This window comes from Prosopis cineraria, unplaced genomic scaffold, assembly GCF_029017545.1.
Source record: "Prosopis cineraria cultivar Desert tree isolate PC_DT_omini unplaced genomic scaffold, ASM2901754v1 PC140, whole genome shotgun sequence".
Lineage (NCBI taxonomy): Eukaryota > Viridiplantae > Streptophyta > Magnoliopsida > Fabales > Fabaceae > Prosopis > Prosopis cineraria.
The window spans coordinates 33,276-48,838 of record NW_026555467.1 but is presented as its reverse complement, the minus strand read 5'-3'; the positions used below and the strand labels follow the sequence as shown (position 1 = coordinate 48,838).

The following is a 15,563-nucleotide window of genomic DNA, read 5'->3' as shown; positions in this document are numbered from 1 at the left end:
CAATTTTAATTTACATAAATAAATAACTCAATATATCTTAGTTCAATAAATTTTATAAAAGAGAAAGATTTAATTCTTAAATGTCAAATATTAAGTTTGTAATAACTAATGAATATGATAATATACAAGTTAATCTCTAATGACATCATGAATATAAGCTATATTCGACAAAGATGATAAGCACTGTCTAGAAATTTTTGCAACATAAAAAATGTAACAATGTGATAAATGACGCAAAACTTTTTTTTCTAGACTTTTGCAACAATCTTTGTAATGATCCTGAATTTAAAATTAAATTAAATTATTTTTTTCTCTATCAATTAATATTTTATTTAAATTAATTTTATAACAAGTGCTAAGTGGAGGATGGTGTTTGATAAGAATTTATTCTAGTAACTTTTTTAAGGATTTAAAATTTAAATTTTACTAAGAAAAAAATAGAAGAGAAAGGAGTTTAATTTTATTTTTATTAAATTTTGTGTCTTTTTTATACTTTGTTTTTCTTAGGCCTTTCTTATAATTTTCCCACATTCCTTTATAATTCCAACGCAGAAGCTAAGTGTTTTAGCTTCAGGAAAAAATCAATTTTTTGAAAAAAAAAATCAATTCTTTGGTTTAATTGGTGTTTGAGTAATGTGATTGAAAAATCGATTTTTAACTCAAAAAATTGATTAAATTTTGTATCCAAACACACAGTTAGTGGATAATTTATAAAATAGAGGATTCAATTGTCATTGTTGTTCTTGATGTGATAATTTTGTCGATGTAAATATTTATGTAAGCATTCTTTAAACACATTATATTTTAAGGCTTATTGGATTGAATTTAGGAAAGAGTATTAAATTTCGTGAAGCCTGAATCAGTGACGTTTTTATTCTCTTTATTTTATTCATCAATTTGAGACTAAATTATTTATTCTCTCTTTTTAAGTCTGCTAACGTTAAAGGGTGGGAATTATGGCTTCCACTTTACTAACCAACCATTGAATTATTTATTTTGATTATTTAATAAGTTATTTATTTCACTGGTAAATACTCTTAAAACTAAATTATCAAATTAATTTAAAAAATTCTGTGCACGTCCTGTGAAGGGATCATCTAATGAATGGACCATCATATACAGCCACACAGAGATGGACATTAAGCAAATAAAGGTTTTTTTTTTTTTTTATACATCTTACGAAAAAGAACCGTTGAAGTTAAGATCTTTAAGATTTATTCGTACGATAACATAAAATAGTGAGTAATTATTAGAGGAGCTCGCTCGATTATAACATGGTCAGACTTCAAACATTGCGCAGTACAAGCTTGTTTTCCAAGTCGAAGCTGTCGGCTTTAAGGCATCGTGCATAGCTTTCGATTTAAATTTCAAATTTGAACGGTCCGTAATCGCGAAGGGCTCAGCGGCTCAGACCAACCAAGAAAAAAAAAAAATCAAAGAGGAAACAAGAAGGGCCACGCAAATAAAATCAATCCAAACAAAGACAATCCAAAGAGTAAAAACTAAAAAAAGATCAGATCTTTTGAGGCTTCGACGTTGCAGAAAGCCAGAAACATGGGAGAATCGGCCTGTCTTTTGCAACAACAACCATTCTGCTATGCTTCCGGCATTTCCAACGAGGCCAACGAGGTCAGTTCATTCACCCTCATGCTTCATACTTTGCATTCTTCGATTCTCATATCTTTTCGTCTTTTCCTTCTTCACGACGAACCACAAAAATTGGATCTTCAAGTTATTCCTCTGCCTTGGCCATGAATAGAAAGTTATTCCTCTGCTCTTTCTTTTACCGGACCAGTCTTCTACAATTCTTGACTTGAAGGGTTAAGTTTAACCGCTTTGGTCATTTTATTTGGGGTTCACATTAACCGAAAGTAACATTTCTTCGTCTTGAATGGCTTGAAAAACCTGGGAAAATTGTGCGTTTCAGAGCAACCTAATTCATGCATTCGGGCAGTCAATTTCATTTGGGAGGTTTGGTTCGGAGTCTTTGGCTTGGGAGAGATGGTCTACTTTCTCTCACAATCGCTACGTCGAAGAGGCAGAGAGGTTTTCACGTCCTGGATCAGTTGCAGAGAAGAAAGCTTTCTTTGAAGCTCATTACAAGAAGCTCGCTGCTCAAAAGGCTGCTGCTTTGCTTGAACAAGCAAATAATGCTACGTCAAACAATGCCACCAACCAAGAACACGACCAAACGGCTCATCAGGCCACAAGTCCACCTCCTGAAGCAGTTCACTATAAGAAACAAGAAGTTAATGTTGTTGATTCCAAGCCAAATGCCACACCCAGCGATTCACATTCAAATCTACGCGATAATAACAGAGTGGAAGAGTGCCCTCTTGTGACTAATTCAATTAAGGTTGAATTACAAAACCAGCTTGAAGATGTTGATACCCATAAGGACGCAAGTGAAAAGGTAGAATACTGAAATGTGATTGTGTTGTTCTGTAACCAGTGAATGTTTCATGTTTTAGAACTTTCGTGTTGTTTATTGCAGCACAGTGCTGATTATGAAGATGAAGTTTTGGCACCGATGAGCACCAAAAAACCGCCAGCCTTTTCCCTGAAGTCGTTCGAGTCCACTGAAACTTCCAAGTTCAGCTCGACACCTGCCAAACCTGTTTCTCAGAAAAACGAAAACATTATGGGTACCCCAGTGAGAAGCAACAAGCCAGCATTAGGCTCGGTCGATAAAAAGAAACCAACCGTTAATGTCACACCCATTGGCTCGGTTGACAAGAAGAGATCAACCGTCAAATTCACACCATTAGCTCGGTTGATAAGAAAAGGCCAACCGTTAGTTTCACACCCATTAGAGAACTCAATAGATTGACTGCATCGGTCATGAGGAAGTTTGAAGGTGCAAGAGTTTCCAAGGCTTCAAAGGAAAGTTCGACTCCCTTGAGAACCCCAACCAAGGTATTCTTCTGGGTTTCTTCTTTTGTTATGTCAAATACAGTTTGTGTTTTCAAATCGACTTCAAATTGCCGCCCAACTGCAGGCTTCGAAGAATCAGTTGCCAAAGCATTCTTCAGTGACCCCATTGACAGAAAGGAAAAGGTAGCTGATACATTTTTTTTATGATAATTGCCACCATGAAAACCTGTTTCTTACTATTGTTTTCTTTGTAGCTGATTATGTCATGATGTTCATGTTAATGTTGTAACGCTGTAGGACCAAGACCCCTGTCGGTTCATTAGTATCGGGTAGTAATACAGCTGGCTCCAAATGGCGCTTGCTCTCTACAGAGTAAGTTAACTTCTTAGATTATGTCTCTTAAAAGCTCCATGGTTCTAGTCTTCTAGACAGAATTCAGCATTATATATCATATGCTAGATGATATTTGAAGAATATTTCATGAAATATTCAAATTTTGCTCGTGGAATTGAACTGATTGAATGAATAGCATCCGAGGTTCTTCTACCAGCAATTATAATGTCTTAAAAGGATTTCAATTTTACTGCTATTAATTTCAGATTTAGATCATTGTTTAAATTTTTTAATTTAAATGCTTGCAGGAACAAGATGAGATCCCCGATTATATCCTCCCCCTTCAGCTTGAGAACCGAAGAAAGGGCTGCCAGAAGAAAGAAGGCAACGCTCCAAACCTTGTTTCTCTCGTAATCCAGTTTTTTCAAACTTGAGGGATATACTTAAATGTGTTTCTTTCCTTGTCTATTCACTATTCATCTTCATGGAATGCAGAAACTGGAAGAGAAGTTCAACGCCAATGAGGAACAAAAGGTGCAGCTACATGCAAAGCTAAAGGTGGGTTCACGAGGAAAACTCACGGTAGTGTCATCGGATCAATTAAAAAAAAATTCAAATTCGATCGTCTTTATGTGCAGGAGAAAGCAGAAACAGAAATCAGAAGACTACGTCAGAGCTTTTGCTTTAAAGCCAGGCCACTACCTGATTTTTACAAGGAAAGGAAAGAATCGAAGAACGAGGCAAGCAAGGTATCTTTCTCAATTTTATACCTTGAATTTAGTGAGTGATTCTGTTTATAGTGGCACCGTTGTTGCCAAGCCCTACCATCCCTTGACGAAGATCTTACGGTTCAACATTGGTTCCCCATGAAGCCAGGAATGTTAATTTCTGTTTCATTTTGACACTTTGCAGTGCCAATTGACGAACCCTGAGTCACCCAAACAAGGGAAAAAACTTACTCCCAGTAGGGTACGGAGAAAATCCTCTGTGACTCCACAGAAATCTACAGTGAAAAACAATGGCACAAAGAATTATGTAGAAAAGAATGGCCGAAGCTCCAACGATCATCTAACGTCAAATCCCAGGATGAGTGCGCAGGAGAATGCACCGCCTAATATCCAGCATGAAACCCCATATGACAGCAATTGCCAAGAATCCACACAACGGCTAGAGCAGGGCATCACAAGAAAATGTCGTAGAGCTTGGCATAAAATTTAGATCACTAGAATTAAAAAGCAAAAGATGCTTGCAGAAGTGGAACGTACTAACGTACCAATATTAAATCATTGATCATGCAAAATAGAAGTCTATGGTCCTTCCAATAGAAAACCACTTCATTCTGTTTGTTTTTATCATTCTGCATTTCATAATGTTTACATGTCTCGTCTGGCTAGCATTGGCAGGAAACCCGGGGGGGGGGGGTCAATAACTAACGTTTCCCCCTTAAAATGTAAGAACTAACCTCATTGGTCAAAAACTCAAGCTAACGATAATGACCAAGCCAAAATACAAAAGATATCTAAAATGAAGGGTTCCGTCTTCCATGAAGCCAATTTCAATTCTAAATGACAAAAAGAAAAACCGTCAATTGACATTATTTGCTTTTGAAGAATATGTAAGGGAAGAAAAAACTGCTTCTTCACAACCAAGGGAATGCATAAAGAACTCCGAACCCTGATAAGATCAACAATCGAGGGCATGATTTATTCATATGATACGTGCGTAATCACCAATTCAGGGAGACAATGTTACACTATACACATGCCAGTCACATGGCTGCTCGTTTTACATTTGAAGGTAATGTAGCCAAACAAAATGATTCCTTGTAACTAATGATAATGCCCTATCATGTGATTATCACCTTAGGAAGATAATGTTCACCATTCACTTCTATTGGTGTTTTCAAGTTTGCCTCAAAAAACTCGCGTCTTTTGTCCATCTCTTTAAGATGTACAATGATGGAAGTATCCTTATATTCCTGTAATCAAGGACTTTCAATGCATGGCTGCATAAGACTCCCATGGACTCAAATTTCATACAGCTGCAACTGACAGTCTCGTTAGATGAATTAAAGGTAACTGTATACTCTCGTACGTGTTCATATAAGCTAACTTTATACTTGTACAATGATCCACTCTCACTGCAATGCTTTATCACTAGATTTAAACAAGTTTCATATTCTTTCTGAAATAATTCAAATATCTTTGGTGTGTATGGATCTCTTGCATGCTTCAAAAGAATCACATCTCCCATCAGTGCTGGCATACGCAGGCTCATATCATAATTGGCTTCTAATTCCTTATAGTGCCAATCAGTCACCACCTTCCCAAGATGCTTGAGAAATGAGATCACATCTGTATCATTCGTTAGGTGCTTCTTCAAGCTACCAATAAGATTTTCTTTCCACAGCAGACTTGTTATGTCAGCACAGAAATTTTGCCTTCCATATGCTGGGGCCCAATTGTCTCTGCTTTCATATATTCGACACAACCATTCATTTTTCCAAAGATTATACCTGTTCAGGAAATCATTCCATGCATTAACCAAGCCTTCCTCCTCCTCGTGATCAAAAAAACAGCTTCTCAAGTCATTAACAAAAGAATTAGATCCCACAGACAGGTGACTGAGTTGATTTAGTGTATTTTGGTACACATGCCAAGCACAGATTTGGCAGTTGGTTTCAAGCAAGACAGAAGAGACTGCTTCAGCTATTATTTCATCTTGATCTATAAGAATTGTCTTTGGCTGTCTCCTGGACATTGCCTCCAAGAAAACTTGAAATAGCCACTTGAAAGATTCAACTGTTTCATCATATAGAAGTGCAGCCCCAAAGATAACCATTTGCTTGTGATTATTGACACCAAGAAATGGAGCAAATGGGCGGGAGTCTCTACAAAATCTGTAACTACAATCAAAGCAAACAACATCACCAAAATCACAGTAGTCTCCTACCATCTTTGTGTCTGCCCAAAACATATTAGTTATTTGATCACTAGAATCACGTTGGAAGGCATAAAAGAAGGAAGGATTTTTGGATCGCTTGCTTCGAAAGTGATGCTTTAGCTTTTCAATTTCTCCCTCTTTCATTTCTCTTGTGTGCTTGAAAGGCAATTTATTTCCATATTCTATGGGGTCACAACCCGTATCATCTAAACCTTTAATAGCCTTGCAATTTGGTCCAGACTTAGGATGCACCTTGGAACCATCTAGCATGTTGCTCTCAATGGCTTGATTTGTGGCTATTCTCTTCTGTGATCGTAACATGTGAACTCTACAAGCAGCAACAAGCTCATGATTATGCTTTTCTTCAAAATGAGTTACACAATATCTACCATCAGGCTGACGAGAAATGACCAGTTGTGCTAAACATCCAATTCTAGTCTCTTTTCGAGGCCTCTTCACAGTCATATCACGTTTGTCTTTCTGCCGAAAACCTTCCCGAAAGCATGTGAACCTCCTAGATGCGACAGCACCATCAATTTTACTTCTATTTACATAATCTTTCCGAACACTGAAACCTACACGTCCAGCATATGTATTATAAAAGTCATATGCATGATCTTCTGAGTCAAATCCCATTCCAAGTTTTGGTACCCCATCCAACACAGAATTATTAGACAAGTTAGATTCAACTGCTTGAGCAAAACTCAATCTTCTCTGTGATGGTAACATATAAGCCGTACAGGGTGTTGCAAACTCATGATTGTGCCCTGCTTCAAAATGAGTGACATGAAACTTGCCATTAGGCTGACGAGCAATAGTCATATGCGCCAGGCATCCAGTCCTTGTTTCCAGATGGGATTTCCTTACATTGGCACTATGTTTATTAGGCCCATAACCCTGTCTATAGCAAGTGTATCTTCTAGATACCACCGCACCATTCACCCTACTTTTGTTGACAAAATCTTTTCTTATGCTGAAACCTTTCAAAACAGCATACCTGCTATAATACTTGTAAGCATGGTCTTCTGAATCAAACTCCATGCCAATTTTTGGTATCATGCACAGCTCCTCCTCAGCTGTTATGACATTACTGTTACTTGACACATCAACAGAAGAAATGTTGAATTCCTGAGACAGATTTCCATTTGCAGCATCAATCTGAAAATTGTTATCACAAGAAATGCTTGAATTCAGACAATCATCATTATTTCCCATATGAGTTTGGTCAACAGGACCAATATTTGGGCTTGCGCGCTCATTCTCAGTATCAAAGACCATGTCACAATCTGCAATTGAAGAAGCCCTGGGGCTTTGACTCTGCTCCGGTGTCAGTTGCTGCTCCAGATGTTTGACCTTCATTTTGCACATCATATTCTGGTGGATGGCTTTTTATATCAGGTTCTATACCCTCCATGGACCTTTATGTAAACATAACCACAAAAAAAGTAAGGGAAGAAATGTGCTGTAGCTGCAGAAGATGAGAGATTCATATAAGGATGATTGGAGACATTGTCAAACTTATCAGAAAGAAAAAAGCAGGGATAATAGTACATAAGTTTCACTTCCATGCTCTATTACTCCAGATGATAGTATCATACTAGTAAATAAATCTGCGCCATATATGTAATTTTTACTAATTCGTTACTCTAACGAGCTAACCATGCGCTTTTCAAAATTCCTCATGAATCATAATTATTAGCATGTAAATATAATTTACCCTAACACCCAGCCAGGTCTAACCCATAATCGCTCTTGAACTCCTTATCTTTTGTAGAGGAATCACGAAAGGGCTAGACTTATGTTTCAGCAGGAGAAAGATTAAAAAAAAAATAAAGCTAATTAATACAGTACGAATACATGGTCCTGTCAGGATATGTCCTAGCGTCCTAAATGTCTCACGGTTAACAATTATCTAGACGTCGACTGTACGAAGAATGCACACAACGCAAATCAAAGGGAACCATACTGCGGTCAACAATGCTGACCTTCAGAATTGGAGCTAGAATCTCAACCACTGGAAGTCTATGGATGTAGGAAGGAAAACGGACCCCAATACGAGATAGAACCCATCTGAAAGCCAATGGTGCCAAAAGGAAACATTTTTAATTGTTGCGTTATCTTCAAACAATTATATAGAGCCCAATAAACAGTTCAGAACATGAATTTTACAATGGCATCAGAAAACTCCAATAATACAGAACGTAGGGGGAACAAAAGCTGGTGAGATTTGGGCAGGGAATGAACCATAGTTAGCACAGGATTTACAAAGGTACCTGTGTTGATCATGATAAGAATTGAGAAGCACGTAAGAGACAGTGAGATTAGAACTACAAAGAGGGGAGGGGCGGGGCGGATTACGCTGCGACGGCAGCAGGGAGGATGTATGCCCAAAGATGATCTACCAAGGGGACAGGTATAGGCAGAGCAATCGGAAGTACTGTAGCATTTTAGGGCTCCAGAACCAGTTCGCTTAGAGGAAGTGCAGTGGAAGTGAAATCGCGTTTTTTCCGTCAACGTTTCATGTTTTTCTCACGGACATGAATTATTTACATTAATAATAATTTAATTTAATATATTAATATATCTTATAAAAATTAAATACATAAATATCAATATCTATATTAAATATTGCACATATGATTTATTTTTTTATTTTTTTATAAAACATTTTTATAATTTTTATATTTATATTTATCCTTTTGTCCCTACCCATTGTTGATGAAGTTATTAAACATTAGAGTATTTTATTTATAAAATATGTTTATTTAATAGCAGGGAGGTTAGAAGTTTATTGAATTTTTAAACATAATTAATAAAATTTAATATTTTTTCTCAATTCCAACAAAATATGAAAAGTGACATATAAATAAAATGGTGAGAATAAACAATTGTTATCCAGCTTATAAAAGTATAAACAACCTGGCAAACTTGATTTTTGGAAACACAGTCAGTGTCTATCAATTTTGATGAGCACCATGCCCTCATCACTCTTGTGAGGTGATCTGTGCCTTTTATTTATCTTCAAAGGATTTTTACTGTTGATTTAAAATTATTTTTTAAATATTTTAATATTATATTTATAAAAATAAAATATATAAAAATTATAATATTAAATATGAACTGTTTTTTATATAATTAGAAAATAAATATTGTAATACTCATCACCTTGATAAAATCTAGATAGTCCAAATTTAAGCTTTTTACTTTTATTTTATATTTATTAAAATAAAAATATGTAAAAAACATAAAAATCTTTAATAAATTTGTTTGTCACTAATTTGATCAGTACAGATTTAATTTAGATAATTTAATTTAATGTTATTTTTTAATAATTTTTATAAATTAACTATCTAAATATACTTTGAATAATATATATATAAAAATTGAAAGGTTTAATTTAATATTAAAAATTTTATATTTTAATTAAATAATTATCTAAATATACTTTGAGTAGTTCATATTTAATATTATAATTTTTTATAATTTTTATTTTAATAAATTTAATATAAAAATATTTTTAAAATACTTTTAAGTCAACGGCACATATGATTTGAGAAACAATGAAGGGCCCAAATCACTTGCTTTCTACCCATTATGTTCTCCCTCCATTGTGCCTTCCCTGAATATATGAATCGCTCACATTAAATTTAAAAAAATAATAATAAATTTTTTTAAAATTATATAAATGATAATTTAATCTTTAAATTTAATAAAGTTCTTAAAAAATTCTTTGTTAATAATATTTTTAGTGAGAAGATAATTTTACCCTCATTGAAAATAATAAATTTTAGTTATAATTTTTATTCTGTATGTCATGAAAATTGAATAAGAATTCACATCAATTGTAATTTCAATTATTAAAAAACAAACAGCAATCACAATTTTTTTCTTAAAAAATAAAAATTTTTGTTCTATAATTCACAAAATTGAACAAAAAATTACAATTTAACAAGTATAATTTTTATTATTGAAAAATAAGTTTTTAAAATAATAAATCTCATTCACAACTTTTGTTTGAAGAATAAAATTTTTTTTCAAAAAATTATAAGAATTAAACAAGAAATTAAAAATTATCGATAAGGGTAAAATAATCTTTCTAATTTAAAATTTATTAACAAAAAAATTCTAGGAGACTTCATTAAAATTATGATATTTTGGAAGATCATATTGTCATTTACATCATTCGAAGGGATTTTATTATCATTTTTTATAAATTTTAACTATAAAATTAACATGTAATTTTAAAATCTATTAAATATAAATTATCAAATTTAATCTAATAGCTTGAATTTAATCTAATATAAAATGTAGAGAAAATGAGAAAAAGTGAAAGTGAGAGCAAGATAAGATTTTGACGTGGAAAGATAAGGAAAAAGTCTTTCCATTTATTTTATTTCATACTCTTTTCAATATTTATTATAAGATGTTTTTAATTATGTCATTGGAACTAAGCAATAATAATTAACTAATTATACATATATTAAATTGATTTTTTATTACTTCTATAAAAAAATAAGGAGATAAATACACGGTATATAATGATGGATCATAAAATTAAATTTATAATAAAAGTGAAATTAAAAAACAATAAATAATTATTTATATATCTTATATTAATAATTAATATTTTTTAAATGTACCATATAATAAAAATTCAAGAGGGAGGTGGTATGTGTGTACAAGAGTATTGAGGTAGACATCTTTTTAGTTACATTGCTTCAGCATTAGCATTGCGATGTACATTCTCCAAGGTTAATGAATCCAAGTGTATCTGACCCATGTAATGTTCATACATTTAATAACATTGATTCATGAAAGGGGATAGAATGAATCCTCTGAATTTTAAGATACCATGAATGTATTATAACAAATACTCTAATTTTGACCAGACAATTTAAAAAAAAAAAAGAGTACAGATTATTGTTAATAACTAATTGCTAAAAACGTGTACAGGCATACAAATAATTACTGTATAATTTTTTATAAGACTCCCACTTTACAACCCAAAACCATATACTAAAAATTGAATGTGAAAGAAAAGTAGTAGAAAAAATAAAAAGAAAAAACTGCATCAAACTCTAAAATTATATAGTTTTAAAAAATTAATTAATAACTCATTTGATCTCTTATGATAAGGACCATCAATTTTTTACGGGAGAAATCTTGTAATAAGTTCCTAATAGAGTATGACTACTCTTTTTTCTTTTTAAAAAATTAATTACTTGATTCTTGTAGTTTTGACTTGTTATAATTCAATCCCTAAATTTTAATTTGTTATAATTCAATTTTAAACTTTGCCTCTTATAAATAAGTCTATATAGTTTCAAACATTTAAATATTGGTCTTTATATTTAAAAAATAAAATTACAAAGATTAATAATATTTTAAAATTTTAATTTTAGTAATTTAAAATAATAATAATAAAGTTTAACATAATTTTAATCTTTGTAATTTTATTTTTTAAGATACAAGGATTAATATTTAAATATTAAAAATATAAGGATCGAGTTGTAATAATTAAAGTATAGGAATTGAATTACAATTGAGTCAAAACTTCATAAATTAAATTATAAGGAATCAAAGTTTAGAAATTAAATTATAATTTATAAAAATCAAATAATAAATCTTTCCTTTGTTTTATTCCATCGCTCGATATCTTGGAAATTTTGAGGGAATTATCACAACTCATCCAAACTAATATGAAATCCACTTATGTGGGACTGTTTATTACCAACAGTTGCCTTATAAGTATGTTGAGAATGCCTGACATATTTATTTAACATGAATATTTATTATAAAACTTGAATTCAAGATCCATTATAAATTGGTTCAATTTTTTTGATTAATTGAACTAAGTGCTCCTCAATAAAGTATGACTACTCTTAATTATTTGCAACATGCACGTCCATGAATTTAAATTATTTAAAATGGAAAATGTTATGCGCCAAAATTGCCTTATTAGGTCAACCAAGTGCTGATATGCAATCTTGGCCAAAAAAAAGTGTCAATCTGCATTAAAAGTACAGATAAAATTCCTGTAAGCATTTTATTGGAGAGACAATTTCTATCTCACTCGTTGCAGGCAGTAATTCGCGAAAGTAGGCACAATCTTTCACTCCTTATCAAGCATCTATTAAGATATCAATTGTAATATTGTTCTTATATAGACAAATCAACTCTGCAAAGAGCGTGCATTAAAAGTACCATATCAAATTTCCAGGTTAAAAAATTGTACTGGATCAAATAATCAAGAATATTTTTTTTTCAAATTTTTTAATAAATATAATTACAGGGCAGTTTGGAAATTCCGCTACATGTAGATGAACTAAAAACAGACTTAAAAGAATGAAAATTACTGCAATCTTGCGGGAAATTTAAAACAGACTTAACAGAATGAAAATTAATCCAATCTTAAGGCAAATTTTACAAAGTCTAGTTTACGCCTCTTGCGGCAAAGCCTGATCCGAAGATTTAGGCGAATCCTTTATGTGCTGATCAGTTAAAAAATCTGTTGAAGCCGGGCAGATGAGCGGCTCCCTGATTTTTTCATTATCTCTGTGAGAAGCACCAGCTTTCTTCCCAGGATACAGTACATAATGTTGAAACAGAAGCACAGAATCATAGAATATTGTTACCTGCATAGATGGTTACACAGTGTTCATCACCTAATGTGAAAATATTTCCAATGCTTAATAAATCAGTCCTTTAAGAGATGGACAGAGTGGAGTCAGAATTTTGAGCTGTCATACCAAGGATATAAATACTTTCCCAACGGTTCCAAAGAAGTTAACCCATGAACCTGCAAACATAGGTAGAATCAGCAATTACCCTGAGAGAAGTAAAGTGATGGGGAAAGACTTAATACAGTATCAATGATTGACTTTTGAGGAACCTTGATCTATAGATTGGACGGCCATTTGTGAGTAATTGAAAATTCCACCAGAAAAATCAAGCAAAACCCCGCCAATGCTGAATCCATCTGTACTCTTCCTCAAGAAGTTCATGAATGCCTACATTTCACAACGAAACCATCTTCATAAAACGTAAACGTATAGCTAACCAATGAAGCAGCAAAATGTAGGAACTGTGAACCAAAATAGGGAGGCAAGGAAAGCATCCTGACCTGGGGCATGTATTTGATTAGGGTCATACATACTTGAATTGAGCTGCATTATAATTGATCAGGGTCAGTTCTCATTCTTATAAAAGAAGAGAATGACAATGGAGCTGAACTTACTTAAAGATGGAGATGAGCCAAAGCCAAGAGTTGTCATGTAAAGCTATGAAAAAACAAATTGCAGCAATGAACAATACCACGGAGACTATTCCAATGGCATACATGGAGAATTTCTGACTTCCACGCTGCAGACAGTGACATTGAATCTCATGAAGAATTCACAAAACGTATTCGGTGGGTTAAAAGAAAGAGCAGAGGAGAATGTCTAAGTCTGAAAATTCTTACTTCATATATTACAACCTGGGACAGCACAATCGAGGTCATTATAGCTGAATGAGTAGAGAAAGCAACATCATTAGCAGCCACAGGAATCATCTGAAATTACACACACACACACACACAGTGAGAGAGTAATTAAAAAGCAACATAGCTGATTCTCAGGAATATAATGGGGAGCAGAAACCTGTTCAAAACCATATTTCTCGAAGTGTTTCTGAATGACAGAGCTGAAGTAGAGGGAAGCATTGTGGATGAGATAGGACAAGTGCTTTGTTAAGTTGAGTATCTCGTAATCAAGGTTTAAGCCCACCACACTGTGTTCCATACCCCAACCAACGAAAAGCGCATTTGAATAAGAATCAAGAAGAACAGAAATCAGGGGGGGGGGGCAAGAAGCTCGTGAAAATTACGGTACCTTTTCCGACGAAAGTTCAACACGATCTGAGGGTAACAACTGATGGCCCAGGAAAAGAAAGTAGACCAACCCAGTACTTGGTACAAGACTTTAAGATGAATTGAATTCCAGGAAGCCATTTCTCTATCGGTGTCTCAGATTCTCTCAAGAAATTTGGGGTGTGAAACACAGTTGCCTTCTTCTTCTTCTTCTTGTTTTTTTTTTTTAGCGAAGTGAAACACAGTTGTCTTGATCCCAAATGTTGGCAGGACCTTCCAATCTGTGTTTCAAATGGGAATTTCAATCACTGTCTTCTTTCCAAATGTTTCGTAGACGGAACCTTCAAACTTGGGGTTGAGAAATTTAGCAAGCAAGCAAGCATGCCTTTTTATATTTTTTAGCTTCTCTAAATTGTGAAATCGACCTCCAATAAAGTACAGAGACGCTACTGGGGGAAGATTCAATCCTCCAATTCCACCAACCTCTCCAATAAATAGACATTTTGTGGCAATTATGAAGGGATTTGACCCGTGCGTGTTATCCACTATAATCTCCTCTTTGCCACCCATGTTACATCCAAAAGTCGCATGATCATGAACAGTAATTGAACAGTGAACTGCCCAAAATGCCCAGCATTTTGCATCCAAATGCGCTCCTTACAATGACCAAAGCAACTGCGGCTTAGTTCTCAATGACGCAACAAACGATAGACTAACGGACATCCTTTATTAACCATTCCATTAATCAAAAACTCCAACATTTTTTTTAAATACTACTATTATATTTAAAAATACTTCTTACATTTCTATAAAAAATTTATTACAAATTATGTTTCTGAAATGACAAATACTTATGATAAAAAAGTGACGCATAAAAGTTTAAATTTTTCACATTAATTTTTATTCTAAATTTATATGAATATTAAGAACATATACGTCTCCAAAATTATTCACTTAAAAATAATTTTACTTAAAAAATTAACAATATTGAATTATAAAATTTTTAAAACATCTTGGCTGTCACTCTAATACTATATCTAAACTGTTGCACATTGTAAAGGTCTTCAACTTCATTTGAATACAAAATTGACGGAAATTAATATACTTATTAATTCTATGATTGCCTTCCGCTATCAAACATAATTTCTTTAATGGTCATCCTCTATCGAAAATTAACATTAGGAAGTTTGTAATGAAACATTGAATAGTCACCTTTAAGCATATTTTTAGATAAACTAATAAATGCACAGATATATTCACATGCCAAGCATCTCAAGATAATTTTGATCTTACTATTTTTAATGAATCGCATATAGAATGGAGAATCCTCTTGAATTCTAACATGATCTAATTTTTATAATAAAAAAATGAACAATATTCCATACAAACATTTCACATTTTAATACTTTCTACGAATTACATACAATTTTCTTCACAGTCTTTTATAATTGACTTTGTCAGATATCAACCATCATCTTTAATGATCATTGAAGAACAAACTTTCAATTTGATTTGCAATATAACATGTACCATCTCAATACAACAATAATTTTTTTTTCGTATG

General features: G+C 33.1%; 2 protein-coding genes and 1 pseudogene across 6 annotated transcripts; 1 reads left to right on the top strand and 2 right to left on the bottom strand.

The window, feature by feature from the left end:
* Positions 1-1,423: 1,423 nt before the first annotated feature.
* Positions 1,424-4,559, top strand: LOC129295547 (protein WVD2-like 7; annotated as a pseudogene).
* Positions 4,560-4,746: 187 nt separating this feature from the next.
* Positions 4,747-8,664, bottom strand: LOC129295543 (protein FAR1-RELATED SEQUENCE 5-like). Of its 4 annotated transcripts, none has more exons than XM_054934069.1 (3): positions 8,424-8,664; positions 8,136-8,220; positions 4,747-7,618 (listed from the first exon to the last, which is right to left on the bottom strand). In XM_054934069.1, exon 3 carries the CDS (start codon positions 7,519-7,521, stop codon positions 5,110-5,112), a length of 2,412 nt encoding a protein of 803 aa, XP_054790044.1. In that variant the 5' UTR covers positions 7,522-7,618; positions 8,136-8,220; positions 8,424-8,664; the 3' UTR covers positions 4,747-5,109. The 4 variants fall into 4 exon arrangements, with proteins under 4 accessions (XP_054790044.1, XP_054790042.1, XP_054790043.1 ...); XM_054934067.1 differs by having other exon boundaries at positions 4,747-7,568; XM_054934068.1 differs by having other exon boundaries at positions 4,747-8,220.
* A 3,730-nt stretch (positions 8,665-12,394) lies between these two features.
* Positions 12,395-14,466, bottom strand: LOC129295545 (cystinosin homolog). 2 transcript variants are annotated; one of them, XM_054934071.1, is made up of 8 exons: positions 14,022-14,466; positions 13,791-13,920; positions 13,613-13,702; positions 13,388-13,512; positions 13,274-13,316; positions 13,043-13,160; positions 12,900-12,949; positions 12,395-12,785 (listed from the first exon to the last, which is right to left on the bottom strand). In XM_054934071.1, the coding sequence occupies exons 1-8, from the start codon at positions 14,138-14,140 to the stop codon at positions 12,588-12,590; spliced, it is 873 nt and encodes a 290-aa protein (XP_054790046.1). In that variant the 5' UTR covers positions 14,141-14,466; the 3' UTR covers positions 12,395-12,587. The 2 variants fall into 2 exon arrangements, with proteins under 2 accessions (XP_054790046.1, XP_054790048.1); XM_054934073.1 differs by having other exon boundaries at positions 13,628-13,702.
* Between the last annotated feature and the right edge of the window lie 1,097 nt (positions 14,467-15,563).

Bases quoted from the DNA above. Each gene is read 5' to 3' on its own strand.
- LOC129295543 (XM_054934068.1), bottom strand. From the start codon at position 7,521: ATGATGTGCAAAATGAAGGTCAAACATCTGGAGCAGCAACTGACACCG.
- LOC129295545 (XM_054934071.1), bottom strand. From the start codon at position 14,140: ATGGCTTCCTGGAATTCAATTCATCTTAAAGTCTTGTACCAAGTACTG. The intron at 13,921-14,021 runs GTACCGTAATTT...TATGGAACACAG, and splicing joins TTGAACTTTCGTCGGAAAAG to TGTGGTGGGCTTAAACCTTG. The intron at 12,786-12,899 runs GTATGACAGCTC...CCATCTATGCAG, and splicing joins GGAAAGTATTTATATCCTTG to GTAACAATATTCTATGATTC.